General features: G+C 41.7%; 1 protein-coding gene across 1 annotated transcript in view; it reads left to right on the forward strand.

Annotated features, from left to right (window-relative positions):
* Positions 1–3,296: 3,296 nt before the first annotated feature.
* kif6 (kinesin family member 6) overlaps positions 3,297–19,214 on the forward strand; it is a 306,561-nt gene continuing 290,643 nt past the window's right edge. The window contains exons 1-3 of the mRNA XM_059519411.1: positions 3,297–3,478; positions 3,980–4,086; positions 13,340–13,414. Coding sequence (XP_059375394.1) covers positions 3,419–3,478; positions 3,980–4,086; positions 13,340–13,414 — 242 coding nt within the window. The 5' untranslated portion in view covers positions 3,297–3,418. The remainder of the gene's footprint in view (positions 3,479–3,979; positions 4,087–13,339; positions 13,415–19,214) is intronic.

The raw sequence follows: 19,214 nt of genomic DNA on the forward strand, positions 1-19,214 counted from the left end.
AGCTCGGTCTCTGCCTCAATGTTGATAATTAAAGACAGCATGAGAACTGACTGCGCATGCGCAAATCTATATAAACTACGTTCTATTGACCAAAGAGGCACCGCTCACCTCTGCCTCAATGGCCATGGCTTTTGAATTTCCTGCATGAAACAACGGTTTTTATGAGCAAACAATGGCAAAATGAGTATATTATGTGTATTCCTGAAGATTTTTGTTACAAAAAATAATATTTGGAATAAAATTAATGCAATTAATAATGTGGTGAATTAATAAAGCTCTTGGAATTAATAAATGTAATGTCAACATTTCCTTTGGTGAGGCACTGCCTACCCTGCCTACCCTGACCGCACGTCCCTGAGTGGAGGGTTGGTGAAGTGACCTGGTGAGTTGCTATCATTTAGCAAAGCAACAATAACGACACATATATTTTTTACTGTCATTGAATAGCACAGAGTGAAAAATCAACGTTTTCTTTATATCTAGTCGCAGTGATCATGACGTTAGTTCAGATAAGTACCGGTAACCTTTGTCATAATGTCGTAGAACTGGTAAACTTTGTCTATGTCATCTAGAAATAGAAGGCGTAATGCTAGCTATATGGACGTTTCTAAGCATTTATCTCTTCCTCCGGTGAAAATGTTGTTGCAAACGTAGTGTGTGTCGCTGTGTTTGGCAGGTGCTTGTGTGGGTGCAGTCCCATGGAAACTGCATTGGAAAGCTTGTGCTGTAGGAAGTGAGTGCATTTAGGTCGCTGTTGGTCGATATCTATCTATCTGTCTGTCTGTCTATCTATCTATATATCTAGTCTATCTTTTTATCTATAATGTGCGCTATCTGAATACTCTCGTCTACTACTCGTCTCTCTCTAGTCACTCTCAATGCTTGAAGGCGGGATTAGGTAAATTCTCTCCCCAACATGATGTAATGCAATGCATTGTAGCGGAAAGGAGACCGCTGTAAGATATTACCTACGTTTTCGTATTATATTCCGTTTTGTGATACCCAACAACATAAAATACAATGGATAACAGTTTAAATGTTTATCACTCAGAGAGAGAGAGAGAGGTTTAAATACTGACCAGGGTCATTCTGTATACACACACACATTCACACACATGTTTGTTTTATTGAAAAGTGGGGACATCCCATAGGCGTAATGGTTTTTATACTGTAGAAACTGTATATTCTATGGCCCTACACCAACCCTTCTACTAACCCTAACCCTCACAGGAAACTTTTTGCATTTTAACTTTCTCAAAGAAGCTCATTCTGTATGATTTATAAGCGTTTTGAAAAATGGGGACATGGGTTATGTCCTCATAAGTCACCCTCTCCTTGTAATACCTGTGTCATACCCATGTCATTATACAGAGTTGTGTCCTGATATGTCACAAAAACAAGAGCACACATACACACACACACACACACACACACAGACACATATATATAATTAGCTCACAGTTTTATGAAAAGCTATGAAATCCTTATAATCAAGTGATGATAAACTTACCCGTTGCAAATAAATAACGTTAGTGAAATTAAAGAGAGATGCTTAGCACCATCCCTAATCATGGCAGTGTTGTCAAAGTGCTCACTGTACAAATTGTACTCATAACACAATTTAGTTAATGATATAACTACGATATAAGTTAAAAATTAATAAAAATTCATTTCAACTTTGAATTCTTATAAGTCTCAGCTTTCACACCTAACTAGCGATCTAGCCAGGGGCGCTGCCAGGAATTTTGGGCCCCATGACAAAAAAATCTAATTGGGCCCCCTCTGTGCAGCTGTTGTCACCACAACTCTTGGACCTAACTGTCCCATCAAAAGCTTTACATAACTCTAATCAAAGACTTGCAACTGTCTTGCTGCTTGTAGTTCAATACTAGTACTAGCACAATATTTACTGCTGGTGATTTGTAAATGCAAGTCTGCATACAGTATGCAGTTCACTATTTGATGCAAGATTAAAAGCCACCATAAAAATGTCCTTAAAGCAACACTGTAAAATTTATTACCTTAAAATAATGTTTCCAAAATCATTTCAGTGGTTCATCAAGTTGTAACAAAAAACACTTATGCCTCCCTGGAATGATGCTAAGTCATTAACAAAGTGGTAGCTAATTTATATGTAATTTTCAAATTAAAATAATCCTTAATTCTTCTCTCTTTAGACCAAACCAATTAAGATTATGAGAAATTGGAATCAAGGAATACATTTGGAAAATCTTGAATAAATATATATATATAACATGTATACATTTATGTAACGTCTTTTGTTGGTTAAAATTAATGACATAGGTATTTAATTTGGAATGCTGTCCTTTTAAGACGGAAGGCATGCATTAAATACTGACACACATTCAGTTTTCACACACCTGTTCACGTTCACTTAATCCATAACTGTATTTACGTGAGATACTCTACTACACGATAAACATTTGGACTGTTGTGTGTGTATTTGAGCGCTGAGAACTGATAGCACTCCTATCAGCGTGATTCCGCCTATCCCGTTTTCACTAACTTAAAATTAATCGACAACGAATTGTGACTCCCGGGAAAAACGGGACATCTGGTCACCTTATCCCTATCCCTTCGGATGCTTCGTTAACGAAATTAACACTGCTAGCGCGCCGTGCATTGATTGACTGTCTGCACTCTGCAACTAACTAAACACCGTCACTGATGAGTGCGCTAAGGCAGCAGGACCAAACCATTTCATGCAGATAGAGGGGGGGTGGTCGGTCAATATGGATGTTTTAATTTTTGGTCAGTGGTGATATTTAACTTTTATTGCCAAAATAAGTAAAATCAAAGACATCATTCATTTTATTATTATTTGAAATATACTCAATGACGATGGTTTATATAGTGTATAATATAATAACAATTTTAAATTAGTTTTTACGGATTTGTTGGGCCCCCTGTCAGTCAGGGGCCCTTGGAATTGTCCTAACTTCCCCCCCTATACGGCGCCCATGGATCTAGCTAGCTATTAATATTCTGAATCTGGTGGCTAATTAAACTATTAACATAATGTTAAAAATGACAAAAAACATTCAGAAACGACTGTTCAGTCTTAAACGTGAAAGATAATACACGAGATCTATTTTTGTCATTGTAAGACGGTTAGTAGATGCACAATCTGCCGACGAGTCAGGTATGTTTTTTTTCTGTCCCGATGTGAGAGTTTTGATGGAGAGTTGCCCGCACGACGTTGACGTGCGGTTGAGCGACCAATGAGGCGTCTAGGTATTTGTATTTCTAGGTCCTGACTGTGTTCAACTACCCTGGTCGCTTAGCAACCTCTGTACACAAAGAAGTAAAAAAGACAAGAGTTAACAAACTAAACGTGTGAAACCAATCGGGTGCTTCGGATATAAAAGACGATAAAAAGCATTACAAATATATAACAATGGTAAAGCAAACGATTAAAATCTTTGCCCGTGTGAAACCGACGAAGAAACAGACCGCGGTGAGTGTTTTGCGCTTGAGTGTGTTATGTTTTGTTCTTCGAATACCAATATTAATACTAATAACCCTCATTTGTAAGTCGCTTTGGATAAAAGCGTCTGCTAAATGACTAAATGTTAATGTAATGTAAATGAATACAGAATATGTATATACATTTTACATTTCCTTTCCTATCTAAAGAGTTAATACAGTTAAATGCATCTCTTCTCTATCAGGGCCTGCAGTGTTTAATGTCAAATTAAGTCTTATAAAAATAATCTGGTTTAAATCACATGAATACTACTTATAAAGCGCATTTATAAAACACAAACCTTACTGAGTTCTGATTATTAGCATTGTTTATATATTTGTTTCAATCATCTTAGCATGTCTGTAATTTTCTTTAGTCTTATATTTTAGTCTTAGTGTAAGAATATATTAATCACAAAGAAGGTGATATACCATTCACATGTCTACATTAGCAAGATGTAAGTGTGCTCATGCTTAATGCATCCTCTTGCAGGAGTACTTTGTGGACTGTGAGGAGCAGAGCGGTAGTTTGGAGTTTGTGGTTCCCAGAGACTTGGCAGATGGTGTTATCAACAATAAGAGGGAAAACTACAAATTCAGGTGATGTGGAGGAAAAAATTTAGTTAAATTTAATATAATTAAATTATAGGGTTGTTTCCCAAACATGATCTGCATTTAATCATTTCATAACTGGTTACTATATATAAAACCATGAAAATGTATTTTTCTCTTTCTGAAAATCTTTTTCAAATTATTCAAATGTTGTGTATTTTGGAATTCCACAACAGACATCAATACATTTTGTGTAAATCATTTCCATTTATTGCACCAGTATAACAGCAGGATTTTCTCCAGTTGTTAAAAACTGTCATCCCTGCACTGTAGTCAGAGAGTCTCCATGCCCTGTCAGCTGGCTTGGTTGAATCTCCAGTTTACAAGTCTAATTACCAGTAACACAGAAGTTTACAAATCACAGATTTTTAAGAGGCAGTCCGTATCTTCTTTTATGAAGGTATTTTCGGTGCAAAACAACTGAGTGTCTGTGACAGTGGAATTTGTAGTTGTCGAGAATAGCCACACGTGTACCAGTAAATTTGAAGTCACAGACAAAAGTTGCAAACTTGTCGATTTTTTTTCCTCTTCCACAAACACAACACAATAGTTACACCTTCTTGAATCCTTCAATGCAGGTGCACAAATCCTATTCTATGAATCAAAAATCAAGAAACTCGTACGCTCACATGTTGTGCTACTATTGCTGCAGTGAATATGGTGCAAAACACATTAACACACCTGCATAAAAAATGTGAAGTCACGGACAAATTTTGTAGATCCGCAAATCAGTATGTGAGTTCTTGCAATGAGATTTGCACACTTGTAGAATGCTTGCTACGAGTTTCAAAGCTGTTTTTCACGTGCAAATGACAAGTTACTTAGATCTGTAGAGGCAATGGCGGGCACTGGTCAGAGAGTTTTGTCCAATCAGAGGAGCTAGTGGGCGTCTATCTGCAGGGAGGGGGAAAAAAACTTTTGCGAGCTGCTAGCATCTTCCGAAGCATATAGTGGAAACCAAGGTATGTTTTCTTTCTTTCTTTTTCTGACATCACTCATCGTTATATTTCAAATTTGTTTATAGTTTAAATATTAAACGAGTTTAGCTCCAACTCTGATAAAACTCACCTGTAGCATTTTAGTAATCCTAATTAAGTTAGCTGGTAGAGGTGTGCTTGACTATGGATAAAGCTAAACTGCAGGACAGTGGCCCTCCAGTACCAAGTTTGCCCATCCCTGCTTAACCTCACAAATAGACTTTATAAAAGATTTTTTAACCCTTTTATTTAATAGATTATTATTAGTGACATATACGAGATGATTTAATATGTTTAAATTATAAAAAAAATGTACAGTAAAACAGTGAGTGATTTAAGAAAAAGAAAGAAAATGTACCTTTATTGGAATTTGCTGCTGTCAGCTCTGGAAGATACTCGCAGCTCGCAAATGTTTTTATTATTTTATTTTTCTTCCTGCGCATCCGGGTGCCTACTGATAAGCACCTAAACTACACTGTAAAGAGATTGCTGTAATTTTTACAGTAGATGTATGTATTATTACTGTATTTTCATTTAAAGTATTATTACTGTATTGTCAGTTTTAGTACTGTTCAGTTTATTTGCATTTTTTACCTGTATAAAACAATACAATCGTAATACAGCACTGTAAACCATTATTTTTTACAACCCCAGCCCCATTAAAATAACAATAACTCATTAGCATTTGTCCTGGTTATATATATATATATATATTTATATATATATATATATATATATATATATATATATATATATATATTTATATATTTATATATATATATAAATAATTTTTTTTAATTGTTGAACATTTTCTTTTTAAAAATACAAATGACAAGTTTTGACCTCTAGCATGCAGTAGTTGAAAAAGGGCATCATCACAGTCCCCCCAAAACAGACTTTACAGTAAAAAAGTTTTTGTTTTGTTAAATTTGAGAAATAAGCTGACAGGCTGTCTGATGAGAAACACCATGAGGGGATTCAGGCTTTTTCTTTGAATCCCCTTTTCTGAATTGCATCTGATCTTTGACTGAGGCATTTGGTGGCTCCAGGGTTGATTCTCAGAATGAGCCAGCAAGCACAAGAGAGAAAAAAACATTTGGTAAAGCTTTCTGTGAAGCCCATATTTATAATACCTTATAATGGTATTCTTAAGGCATTATAATGAATGCATAATGGATTATAAAAACCCTAATAATATATTGCATCATCTCATGAATAATCATAACAACAATTAAAATACATTAATACTTAGGTATTTGTGGTCTTAACTTTTAAGAGCATTATAATTTATAACACATAATGAATATTATGTTGAATCTTCTACATTTACTTGTATATTAGGTAAAATCTTATTTTGATGGCCCCCTTATAGTCTGTTAACTATAAGCAAATTTGCAACTGCATGTCAGCTAACTCTCATCAGAGTATTAGGTCAGGGTAGGAAGAATGTTGACGTACTTGCAAAGTTTTTTTAGTCCGTTTGTCTGTTGGTGGACCATCAAAATAATCAAACTGATATTACAATAAAATTAGTTCAAAACAAATTTGTTATATCACACATTAATCTGGTATCTGATCTTATGGCTGTTTGAGAAAAAAAATATATTATTGTTATTATTTATAAGTGGTCTTTGTCTGCTGTATGTAAAGTAGCATAAGTTAGATGGCAAGATATGTGACTTATAATACATTATAACTATGAGAAATATAGTTGTTACTTAAGTGGATGCAGCATTTTCATTGTGTGTTTTAAATCATCATACTCTTAAAAGCTTTAACCACAAATAAATAAATATTATAATACATTAAAATTGTTCTTATGAATATTCATATGATGATACCCTTATAATGTATTATAAATATGGGCTTCATAGAAACTGTTACCAAACATTCAACCCAGATTAAAATATTTGCTCCAACTGTCTTTGTGCTGTAAGCACTTTGAGATTATTAAATACACTGAATTTTATATTAAATAAATATCCGAATGCACCTATAAGGAAAGTGCAATTAGTTTATAATCCATCACAAATCATTAAAAGGTTAGTTAATCCCAAAATGAAAATTATGTAATTAAGACCTCTGTTCATCTTCGGAATGGAGGGACAGAAAGCTCTCTGACTAATCCAAGATGAACAGAGGTCTTACGGGTTTGAAACGACATAAGGGTGAGTGATTAATGACATAATTTTCATTTTTGGACGAACTAACCCTTTAAAGCTCCATTCCTTACAATGCATTCATGTAGATCAAACAGTAGAGCAAAGTGCTACATTGCTGAAATAATTGAGTTGATTCCTAAGGAATGGATAACGATAAACAAACATATATATCTATATATATCCATATATCTATATATATATATCTATCTATATATATCTATCTATATATCTATATATATATATATATATATATATATATATATATATATATATGTGTGTGTGTGATGAAATAACAAGAGGATGCAAGTTGGAAGTAAACAAGGTTTAATAAATGAAAGTCAGAATAAAGACACAGGTTGGGGACAAACAATCCGGTGGTGGTTGAAGCAGGGACGAGATGGCGATCCGGTGGTGGTGCGGTGAAGAGCGTGTAGAGAAACCCAGGAACCGTGGAACATCCAGACGACACGAGGAACTGACTAAATCCAGTTGGGGGCTAGCAACTTCCGGGGCATGCGGATTAATGTGAGAATAAAACACGTGCTTGATTTTAGACACATGGAAGGCTGGGTGAATTCTCCTGTACGTCGGAGGAAGTTTGAGTCGGACTGCCACCGGACTAATAATTTTGGTGACAGGAAACGGGCCAATGAATTTGGGAGCTAACTTATTAGACACGGAGCGGAGAGGAATATTCTTGGTAGAAAGCCACACTCTTTGACCCACGACGTAAACGGGAGGCTTTGACCGGTGGTGATCGGCCTTGGCCTTCATGCGCCCCCCTGCTTGGAGTAGAGTCTCACGGGCTCTAGTCCAAGTACGGCGGCACCTCTGGACGAATGCATGAGTGGAGGGCACCACGACTTCGGATTCCAGACTCGGAAAAATTGGTGGCTGGTAACCTAAACTACACTTAAATGGCGAGAGGCCCGTGGATGACACTGGCCACGAATTGTGGGCATACTCCACCATAGAAAGCTGTTGGCTCCAGGATGACGGATTCTTGGCAACCAAACATCGCAACATTCTCTCGAGGTCCTGATTGGCTCGCTCAGACTGACCATTGCTCTGGGGATGATAGCCCGAGGACAGACTCACCGTGGCCCCCAGTAATTTACAAAATTCTTGCCAAAATTTGGATACGAATTGGGAAACCCTGTCAGAGACCACGTCCATCGGGAGGGCATGTAACCGAAAGACGTGATCTATGACTGTGACCGCGGTCTCCTTGGCTGAAGGTAATTTGGGCAAGGGGATGAAATGTGCCGCCTTCGAGAACCGGTCCACTATGGTTAAAACAACCGTCATGCCATTAGAGGGCGGGAGGGCGGTGACGAAATCTAGAGCGATATGGGACCAGGGTCTCGAAGGGACAGGCAGCGGTCGAAGTAGCCCGTCTAGGGGTCGGTTAGATGTCTTACCAGTGGCACAGACTGAGCAAGCCAAAACAAAATCGTGAATGTCGCGAGCCATCAGTGGCCACGAGAATCGTTGCTTAACAAGAAAACTAGTGCGAGTCACTCCTGGGTGACAAGCCACGTTGGAGCAATGACCCCATCGAATAACGTCGGACCGTAACCCCTCCGGCACAAATAAATGACTCGGTGGGCAACCAGGCGGAGGCGTTACCCCTTCTAAGGCTGTCTTGACCTTCGATTCGACCTTCCATACCAAAGTGGAGATGACAACTTTCTCGGGTAAAATACACTTGGGAGTGACCGGGCGTTCGGATGGATCAAAAATACGATATAAAGAGTCAGGTTTGATGTTTTTAGACCCCGGGCGGTACGAGAGAACAAAATCAAAACGTCCGAAAAAAAGAGCCCACCGAGCCTGCCTGGAGTTGAGTCTTTTAGCTGATCTGATGTATTCAAGATTCTTATGGTCGGTCCAAACGATAAAAGGTACCCCAGAACCCTCTAACCAATGACGCCACTCCTCCAACCTAACTTAACTGCCAACAACTCTCTGTTACCAATGTCATAATTACATTCGGCAGGTGATAGTCGATGAGAAATGAACGCGCAGGCATGCATCTTATCGTCTGAGGAAGCGCGTTGTGAAAGCACTGCTCCTACTCCCACCTCTGACGCGTCGACCTCCACCACGAACTGACGTGTGGGATCAGGGGTGACAAGAATGGGAGCCGAAACGAAGCGACTCTTGAGGTTGGTTAACACTGCCTCGGCAGTGTTCGACCACCTAAACATCGTTCGGGGGGAGGTCAAGGCAGTCAGAGATGCGACTAGTTGGCTGAAGTTGCGAATGAAACGCCGGTAAAAATTGGCGAACCCCAGAAACCGCTGTAGGGCCTTACGGGAATCTGGACTTGGCCAATCTACCACAGCCCTAATCTGAGGGAGTCCATGCGCACTCCCTCAGAAGAGATGATGTACCCTAGGAAGGGAACAGACTGTGCATGAAACGAGCATTTCTTCGCCTTGACAAAAAACCCATTCTCTAACAGTCTCTGGAGCACTCGTCTGACGTGTTGAACGTGTTCCTGGAGAGATGAAGAAAAAATCAATATATCATCCAGGTAAACATATATGAATTGATCTACCATGTCTCTCAACACGTCATTCACGAGTGCCTGGAAAACCGCTGGGCTGTTGGACAGCCCGAAGGGCATAACCAAATATTCAAAGTGCCCCCTGGGGGTATTAAAAGCGGTTTTCCATTCATCCCCCTTCCTGATGTGAACCAAATGATATGCATTGCGTAAGTCCAGTTTCGTGAAAATGGATGCTCCCTGCAACCTCTCGAAGCTGAAGACATCAACGGCAAAGGATAAGAATTATTTACCGTGATGTTGTTCAGCTCTCGGTAATCAATGCAAGGTCGCAGAGAACCATCCTTCTTTCCAGGAGAAGAGGAAGGCTGGATGAACCCAGAGGCCAGAGAATCAGAAATATATTTCTCCATGGCCTCCCTCTCGGGAACAGAAAGAGAGTAAAGTTTGCCCTTAGGCGGAGTCTTACCTGGCAGTAGATCTATTTCACTGTCATAGGAACGATGCGGAGGGAGAGAAGCAGCACGGGACTTACTGAACACTTCCTTCAGGTCGAGGTACTCCGCGGGCACGTTAGACAAATACGCCGCCTTACTCTGAAACACAGAACCAGACACAGAGGGACAGGCAGACACTAAACAGGATTCATGACAGTGGTTACTCCATGTGGAAATTGTGTTAGTGCACCAGTCGACCCGGGGGTTGTGTTTAGAGAGCCACGGGTGTCCCAAAACCACTGGTGCAAGTGGTGAATCCATGAGGAGGAATGAGAGGGTTTCTGTGTGATTGCCAGAAGTGATGAGGGTGATACTTTCAGTGGAATGTGTAACCGGGGAAGCTCTTGTGCATTGAGTGCGTTTACAGTGATCTGGTGCGAGAGAGGAGTTATGGGGATCTGAAGTTGAACAGCCAGTTTAAAGTCCATGAAATTACCTTCCGCTCCCGAATCCAGTAGTGCATTGGTGCAGTGCGTCGACGTTCGCCATCTCAGTCTTACCGGGAGGAGGGTCGTGATCTGCATGGGCTCGTTATCGAATGCGGGGCTGAACACGCTCGCACCATCGGGCTGGTGGTCCTCTGAGCTGGGCTGTGGACGGCTGGGGTGCGTCAGCTGGGTCACGCGATTCAGACGAGCCCCTCCTCTCAGGGCGAGTTCTATCAGTCCGTTCAACGTCTCTGGTAAGTCCATGGCGCAAATCTCCTTTTGAACGTGGTCAGCCAGCCCATGCAGGAATATATCCCACTGTGCTTCCTCGTTCCAATGGCACTTTGGGGCCAGGGTGCGGAATCTAATGGAAAAATCCGCCACCGAGCCTTCTCCCTGTCGCAGTTCAGCGAGTAATCTGGCCGCCTCCTTACCCGCCACTGCACGATCGAAAACTCTCCTCATCTCTTCGGAGAGTGCCTGGAACGAGGTGCAGCAGTTTTGTCCGTTCTACCACACCGCCGTTCCCCAAAGCGCTGCTCTCCCTGACAGCAGGGTTAATACAAATGCAACCTTTGTCTGTTCGCTCTGAAAAGTACGTGGCTGTAAAGCAAAATGCATGGAAAATCTCGTGAGGAATGCTCTACAAAATTCAGGCTCACCGGAATATCCCTCTGGTGTGGGTAGGCATGGCTCTGGTCCCTCTGCTGCTGCAGGCGCTGGTGGTGGGGGAACGGACGGCGTGGGGGGCGCAGTGGAAGTCCGTAGAAGTTGTACCTGTTGGGTGAGCTCGGACACCTGCTTCACAAGTGCTTGCACCGCACGACCTGTGCCTGAAATATTTTCTTCTTGTTGGTCCATTCGTGAGATGCTGTGAGCGATTAAATCCTTGAGCTGGGAAGTGCTTGCTGCATCCATGGTTTGGTCAGATCGTTCTGTGATGAAATAACAAGAGGATGCAAGGTGCAAGTAAACAAGGTTTAATAAATGAAAGTCAGAATAAAGACACAGGTCGGGGACAAACAATCAGGTGGTGGTTGAAGCAGGGACGAGATGGCGATCCGGTGGTGGTGCGGTGAAGAGCGTGTAGAGAAACCCAGGAACCGTGGAACATCCAGACGACACGAGGAACTGACGAAATCCAGACGGAGAACTGGGCTGACGAGACACGAGAACAGGACGCACACCAAGGAACAACCACAACGATCTGACAACATTAGAGGGAAATTACTGGCATATAAAGGGAGGTGAAATCAACGACAGCTGGTGACAATAATCAACACAATGAGTAACCACATCCACACAATTACACTCACGCAGACACCTCAGTGTGAGACAGCCGATTCATGAACCGTGACAATATATATATATTTTGGGTTACCTAATTCTGCATTTCAATAAAATGGACTGCTGGCCGTATGATGAGCCCCTCATAATCATAATGGAGAACTCGGCTAATATAGTAGTTGATAGCAGCTTTACTCACCTGTTGTAAGCACCACTACGATGGCAATCACAAGAACAGACTCCAATACACCTCCTTTGCAGATGACATGACAGATGACCACAACCTGAAAATAAAATATAAAAGAAGTTTATTAATTCGGTTTTCTTTACTATTTTAACGTTATGCAACGTATGTCTGACATATCCTGCGATAAATAGGCAGGGAAGAATTATAATATTCTCTGATTAATTTACTTGGACTAACGTTAACTGACGTTATAACTTACCAGTTGATGTAATCACCGTCATGGCTCCAAAATACACCCTACAACGATAAGATTCACAAACTTTACCATAACAAAAATCGGATAGTGTAGCTCCTCTGATTGGCCCAAACTCTCTGATCTCTGAACAGTGCCCGCCATTGCCTCTACAGATGCACATATCACTTTTGCACCATTTGTCACACAGATATGTGATGCAAAAGTGAGAACACGCATAACTTGTCATTTACATGTACAAAACAGCTTTGAGACTCGTAGCAGCAGATTCACACTGTTGTCATTATGCACTCGTGTTTGTGCTAGAAAAAGCATCCAAGGAAGAAAAAAAAAATATTTGTATGAAAACATTCTACAAGTGTGCAGATATCATTGCAAGAATGCACATTTTGATTTGCGAATGTACAAAATTTGGCCGTGACGTTTTTTATGCAGGTGTGTGGATGCGTTTTGCACCATATTCACTGCAGCAATAGTAGCACAACATGTGAGCGTACGAGTTTCTTGATTTGTGATTCGTAGAATAGGATTTGTGCACCTGCAGTGAAGCATTCGAGAAGATGTAACTATTGTGTTTACTGGTACACATGTGTGGCTATTCTCTACAACTACAAATTCCACTGTCACAGACGCTTAGTTATTTTGGACCAAAAGCACCTTCATACTCTTTGCTGATACCTCATCCCATAACTATGGCATTAAAAGCTAATACTCATTATTATGTAAAATCTCTTGGGACATTTCCTGTTTAAATAATAATAATAATAATAATAAATTGCTGTATAAATAACAACGTTTTGAAATATTTTTAAATGGAATTAGAGCAGATTAAGTGTTAGTTAGCATACAGATATGTGTCCAAAGTTTAAGTAAAACCAAAAGTTGTTTTCATTTGTCTTTAAACAACCTATTTCCACTAAAATATTTCTTCACTACAGGTTTCAGAAGGTTTTTGACCAAACAGCCAGTCAAGAGGAAATCTTTGAGGCAATTGCAAAGCCTGTTGCTGATAAGTGAGTGAATAACATTTTCTTTGAACATTTCAGTTTGAAAGGCATGCTTTTGCAAGCATACGTTTCATAAACAAATGTTTATATTAACTGAGAAAACAATAGATATGTACTGTATACTACTCAAAATGAATAAAAAAGTATTTAGTATTAGTATATAGTAGGGCTGTCACAATATTATATTTTTCATATCACGGTTATTGTGGCCATAAGAATTCACAATATCGATATATCGTGATGTCTATAGAAACCTTGGGGGGGAAGATATCAGTTTAATTTTTTTTTACTTTGTTAATTGAGTTTTTCTTTTTCACCCAACGATCATAAGGATACTTTTCACGCTGTCTGGTCTCTGTTTCCCTGAGTCTCGGAGGCGAAATATTTAAAATTAACCCTCTGGAGTCTAAGGGTATTTTTGGCGCCTGGAGAAGTTTTGTCATGCCCTGACATTTGTGCCTTTTTCAGTTTCTTATAAATATCTAAATGGGTAAAGTCTAATCTCACTGTAATCAGCACAAACTGGGCTGTAATAATATGTGAAATGCATGTATGTACATGATTGTGTTTTTGAGAAAAAAAATATTATGCGTGGTTAGTGAAAAACTAAAAATGTTAAAACACTTGCATAAGGCAAAAAAACACATAAAGAACAATGGTTCCCGGGATTTTTGAGAACTGGAGCTTGTAGCCTAGAATTTTTCTTTCTAAATTATGTGAAAATCATCTTGTTTACTCACTCACAGAAAACAATATATTGATTTTAATTTTTTCTAAGACACTTTTTGTTGGTAAAAGTCATATGCGAGTAGGCGTCAACTACCATGAATATCATTGTGATTTACACCTGAGAAGACAAAGGGCCGCATAATGAGCTGCATAATGAGCCATTCAGTCATCTGTGCCACTGAGAGGAAGGAGTTACAAGAAAGAATGTGAGAACAAAATAAATCTATATAATTTTATGTTTGTAGTTTATTTAGAATATATCTAATTATCCCACAACATAATTTAATATCCACTTGGGGGAGCAGTTAAACAGTTTATTAGAAACAATCAAAGCTGACTTTCAAACAAATTGTTTGGCATCCTTACTCCAGTCACACAATCCTTCAGAAATCCTTTTAACAATCTTATTTTCTACAAAAAAAACATTTATTGTTATTATTATCATCATTATTATTAATGTTGAAAAGAGCTGAGAATATTTTTCTGGGTTTTTAGGGGGAATACATTGAAAGAAAAGCATTGTTTTTACATTTGTTACAGTTATCTATTTGTTACATTTATATTATTTACATCAAGCTTTTGAATGGTATAGTATTGTATATTGTTATTGAAACTTCATAATGTTTCACTTGATTACTATACATTTAGTCAGGAATTATAGTTTGGAAAAAGTATTTGGAAAAAGTCTAACTAGTAAAATGTTTACACATTATGTGAAAACTAGTACAAGTATATAAATAAATAAAAAGAGACTTACTCATGTTTATGATCTCTGCTGAATAAAGTGCTTCATTCTTTTTTTTCTGAAGAAATCCATTTCTCAAATCCTCAACCACATCACATCTTTTTGGGGTGAATTATGTCTTATTCCTCTCATCGCGAAGCAAACAGTAAAATAAAAACTTGAAGTACAGTCTGACTGCTTTTTCTTCTGTTATGGGCCAATTCAAGCTGCGCGCTTCAGTTTGAATCTGAATAGCGCGTTCAGCGCGGGGGCGTGGTCACATTAGATATAATGAAGGGAGACTTGAAAAACAGACATCGCGTTGTTTTCATATGGATTACTTTATCACAGAATATCTGTTTTCGGCGGCATTATAGACATGTTTAAAAATGTCAAGCTTTCTATAGATATCTCTCTCATGTATTTTCGTTGAGTATTCACGGAGTTACAGTGTTTGTAAAAGAAGATCAGCGCAGACAAAGGTTGCAGACAGCGCACCTTGTTTGTTATCTTTATTTTGTAAGTGCACAAAGTTTTGTTGTTATTATGTCTGTATCCAAAAAAAAGTAGACCCTTTACAGATTCGATTGATGTATTGCTCTTATCTGTACGATTAAAACTGAAAGTGTAATTTAAGTTCATTTCGGGGTTATCAGGAGAAAATGACTCAAAACGCGTATCCGCGTTAATCGACTCGAAAGGGTTAACAACCCTCCGCCAAGAGGGCAATGAGGTGGGTGCCATGGCACATGTGTTTTGGACCTTGGCGGAGGGTATGGGATATAATGAAGCAGCCCTTAAGGACATTTTCAACACCGGTCTGGATGAACCGGTACCTAGCATGGAAATGGAACAGTTGGACGCGTTTGGGTTCTGGGAATTCATTTTCTACTTACAACATCGGTCTCCGTGGAATACCCCAGCCACACCTGTATCTCCCTGTGGGATGGCCGATTCTAGACCGGGGTCTACAAACAGGAGGACCGCCAGCCCAGCGCCACTGCACAAGATGGCCGCCAGCCCAGCGCCACAGCACAAGGTGGTCACCAGCCCAGCGCCACGGTGCAAGATGGCCGCCAGCCCAGCGCCACAGCACAAGGTGGTCGCCAGTCCAGCGTCACGGCGCAAGTTGGCCGCCAGCCCAGTGCCACAGCACAAGATGGCCGCCAGCCCAGCGCCACAGCACAAGGTGGCCGCCAGCCCAGCGCCACTGCCCAAGATGGCCGCCAACCCAGCGCCACAGCACAAGATGGCCGCCAGCCCAGCGCCACAGAACAAGGTGGCCGCCAGCACAGCGCCACTGCCCAAGATGGCCGCCGGCCCAGCGCCACTGCTCAAAATGGCCGATGGTCTAGAGTCATGGCACAAGATGGCCGCTTGTCCAGCGCCTCTGCACAAGATGACAGCCACAGTGGACCCTCCAAAGTCGAGTCAGGTTCCCGTTGACCCTCCAGAGTCGAGTCAGGTACCCGTTGACCCTCCAGAGTTGAGTCAGGTTCCCGTTGACCCTCCAGAATCGAGTCAGGTTCCCGTTGACCCTCCAGACTCAGGTCAAGTCACCGTTGACCCTCCAGAGTCAGGGCTAGTTACCGATGACCCTCCAGAGTCAGGGCTAGTCACCATTGACCCTCCAGAGTCAGGGCTAGTCACCGTTGACCCTCCAGAGTCAGGGCTAGTCACCGTTGACACTCCAGAGTCAGGGCTAGTCACCGTTGACACTCCAGAGTCAAGTCAAGTCACCATTGACACTCCAGAGTCAAGTCAAGTCACCGTTGACACTCCAGAGTCAAGTCAAGTCAAGTCACCGGTAATCTTCATGGGAAAAGTCAAGTCACCCGTGTTCTTTATGGGCAAAGTCAAGTCACCAGTGTTCTTCATGGGCAAAGGCAAGTCACCATTGATATTCATGGACAAAGGCACCTCACCATTGATCTTCATGGGCAAAGTCCAGTCACCAGTGTTCTTCATGGGCAAAGGCAAGTCACCATTGATCTTCATGAGCAGAGACATGTCACCAATGATCTTCATGGGCAAAGGCAAGTCACCATTGATCTTTATGAACAAATGCAAGTCACCCATGATCTTAATGAGCAGAGTCAGGTCACCAATGATCTTCATGAGCAGAGTCAAGTCACCATTGATCTTCCTGAATCCAGTCTAAACACCACGGAATTACCAGAGTCTCTCCAGACTCTGCGGAACTACCAGAGCCTCTTCACGTCTCTGCTGAACTACCAGAGCCTCCCCACGTCTCTGCTGAACTACCAGAGCCTCTCCTCGTCTCGGCTGAACTACCAGAGCTTCTCCTTTTTTCTGCAGAACTTCCAGAGCCTTGTCACGTCTCAGCCGAACTCTCTGAGCGCTCGACTGATCCTGTCGTGGCAACGGAGGCCACCCTTGTTCATGTTCTCTGTTTCAGACTTGCCTAACCAGAATTGCTTTCATGTGTCATCGATCCCACTGTGGTGGTCTTCTGCGCCGCCCATGTGGGCTTCTGTCTCGACCGCACAGATGTGGTGGTCTTCTGCGACGCCCTAGTGGGCTTCTGTCTCGACCGCACGGATGTGGTGGTCTTCTGCGCCGCCCTGGTGGGCTTCTGTCTCGACTGCACGGATGTGGTTGTCTTCTGCGCCGACCTGGTGGGCTTCTGTATTGACCGCATGGATGTGGTGGTCTTTTGCGCCGCCCTGGTGGGCTTCTGTCTCGACCGCATGGATGTGGTGGTCTTCTGCGCCGCCTTGGTGGGCTTCTGTCTCGACCGCACGGATGCGGTGGTCTTATGCGCCGCCCTGGGGGGGCTTCTGTATCGCCCGCATGGCTCCAATTCCACCTTGCTCCTCTCGGGATTCCTGTCCTGTCGGTTCGGCCCTGGGACACCGAACATTATGTCCTTCCTGGACTTGTGTTTTGTTGTTGTTTTGTTTTTGTTTTGGCTCCTCTTCTCTCTGTTTCCATCTATGGACCTGGCCCTCCGTCCCTCCCCCTGATCCTCCGCCGGTCCACCTCCCTCCTGGGCTCCTTGTTTTTTTTTTCTCTCTGTTTCCCTCTATGGACCTGGCCCTCCGTCCCTCCCCCTGAACCTCCGCCGGTCCACCTCGCTCCTGGGCTCCTTGTTTTTGTTTTTGTTATTTGCACTTCTTGTCTCTGTTTCCCCATTTTACCTGGCCCTCTGTCCCTCCCCCTGGTCTTCCGTCGCTCCACCTTCCTCCTGGTCTCTGTGTTCCCTGGTCTCTTCTTGGGTTCGGGTGCAGCATCTGGTAGCTGCTCCGTGGAGGAGGGGGTAATGTCACGCTGTCTGGTCTCTGTTTCCCTGAGTCTCCAATAGTGGTCTCACTTCCCCATAGGCACCTCACCGTAGGGCACTACAATTCCCATAAAGCCTTGTCCCTTCATCACAGTCATTGCACTCCTGTTAATTGCACTCAGGTGTCAAGTCAAGTCACCTTTATTTATATAGCGCTTTAAACAAAATACATTGCGTCAAAGCAACTGAACAACATTCATTAGGAAAAAGTGTGTCAATAATGCAAAATGATAAAGGCAGTTCATCATTGAATTCAGTGATGTCATCTCTGTTCAGTTAAATAGTGTCTGTGCATTTATTTGCAATCAAGTCAACGATATCGCTGTAGATGAAGTGACCCCAACTTAGCAAGCCAGAGGCGACAGCGGCAAGGAACCGAAACTCCATCGGTGACAGAATGGAGAAAAAAACCTTGGGAGAAACCAGGCTCAGTTGGGGGGCCAGTTCTCCTCTGACCAGACGAAACCAGTAGTTCAATTCCAGGCTGCAGCAAAGTCAGATTGTGCAGAATAATCATCTGTTTCCTGTGGTCTTGTCCTGGTGGTCCTCTGAGACAAGGTCTTTACAGGGGATCTGTATCTGGGACTCTAGTTGTCCCGGTCTCTTCTGTCTTTCAGGGCTGTAGAGGTCCTTTCTAGGTGCTGATCCACCATCTGGTCTGGATACGTACTGGATCCGGGTGACTGCAGTGACCCTCTGATCTGGATACAGACTGGATCTGGTGGCTACGGTGAACTCAGAATAAGAGAGAAACAGACAAATATTAGCGTAGATGCCATTCTTTTAATGATGTAGCAAGTACATAGGGTGTTATGTGAAGTGTTCCCCGTTCCGGTTTACCAAATAATGCAGCCTAAAAATCCTTTAACGGATTTGGATATTAAAAGCATATTAGTATGTTATGTGTAAGCCAGGTTAAAGAGATGGGTCTTTAATCTAGATTTAAACTGCAAGAGTGTGTCTGCCTCTCGAACAATGTTAGATAAGTTATTCCAGAGTTTAGGCGCCAAATAGGAAAAGGATCTGCCGCCCGCAGTTGATTTTGATAT

Source organism: Carassius carassius, chromosome 31 (assembly GCF_963082965.1).
Source record: "Carassius carassius chromosome 31, fCarCar2.1, whole genome shotgun sequence".
Classification (NCBI taxonomy): Eukaryota; Metazoa; Chordata; class Actinopteri; order Cypriniformes; family Cyprinidae; genus Carassius; species Carassius carassius.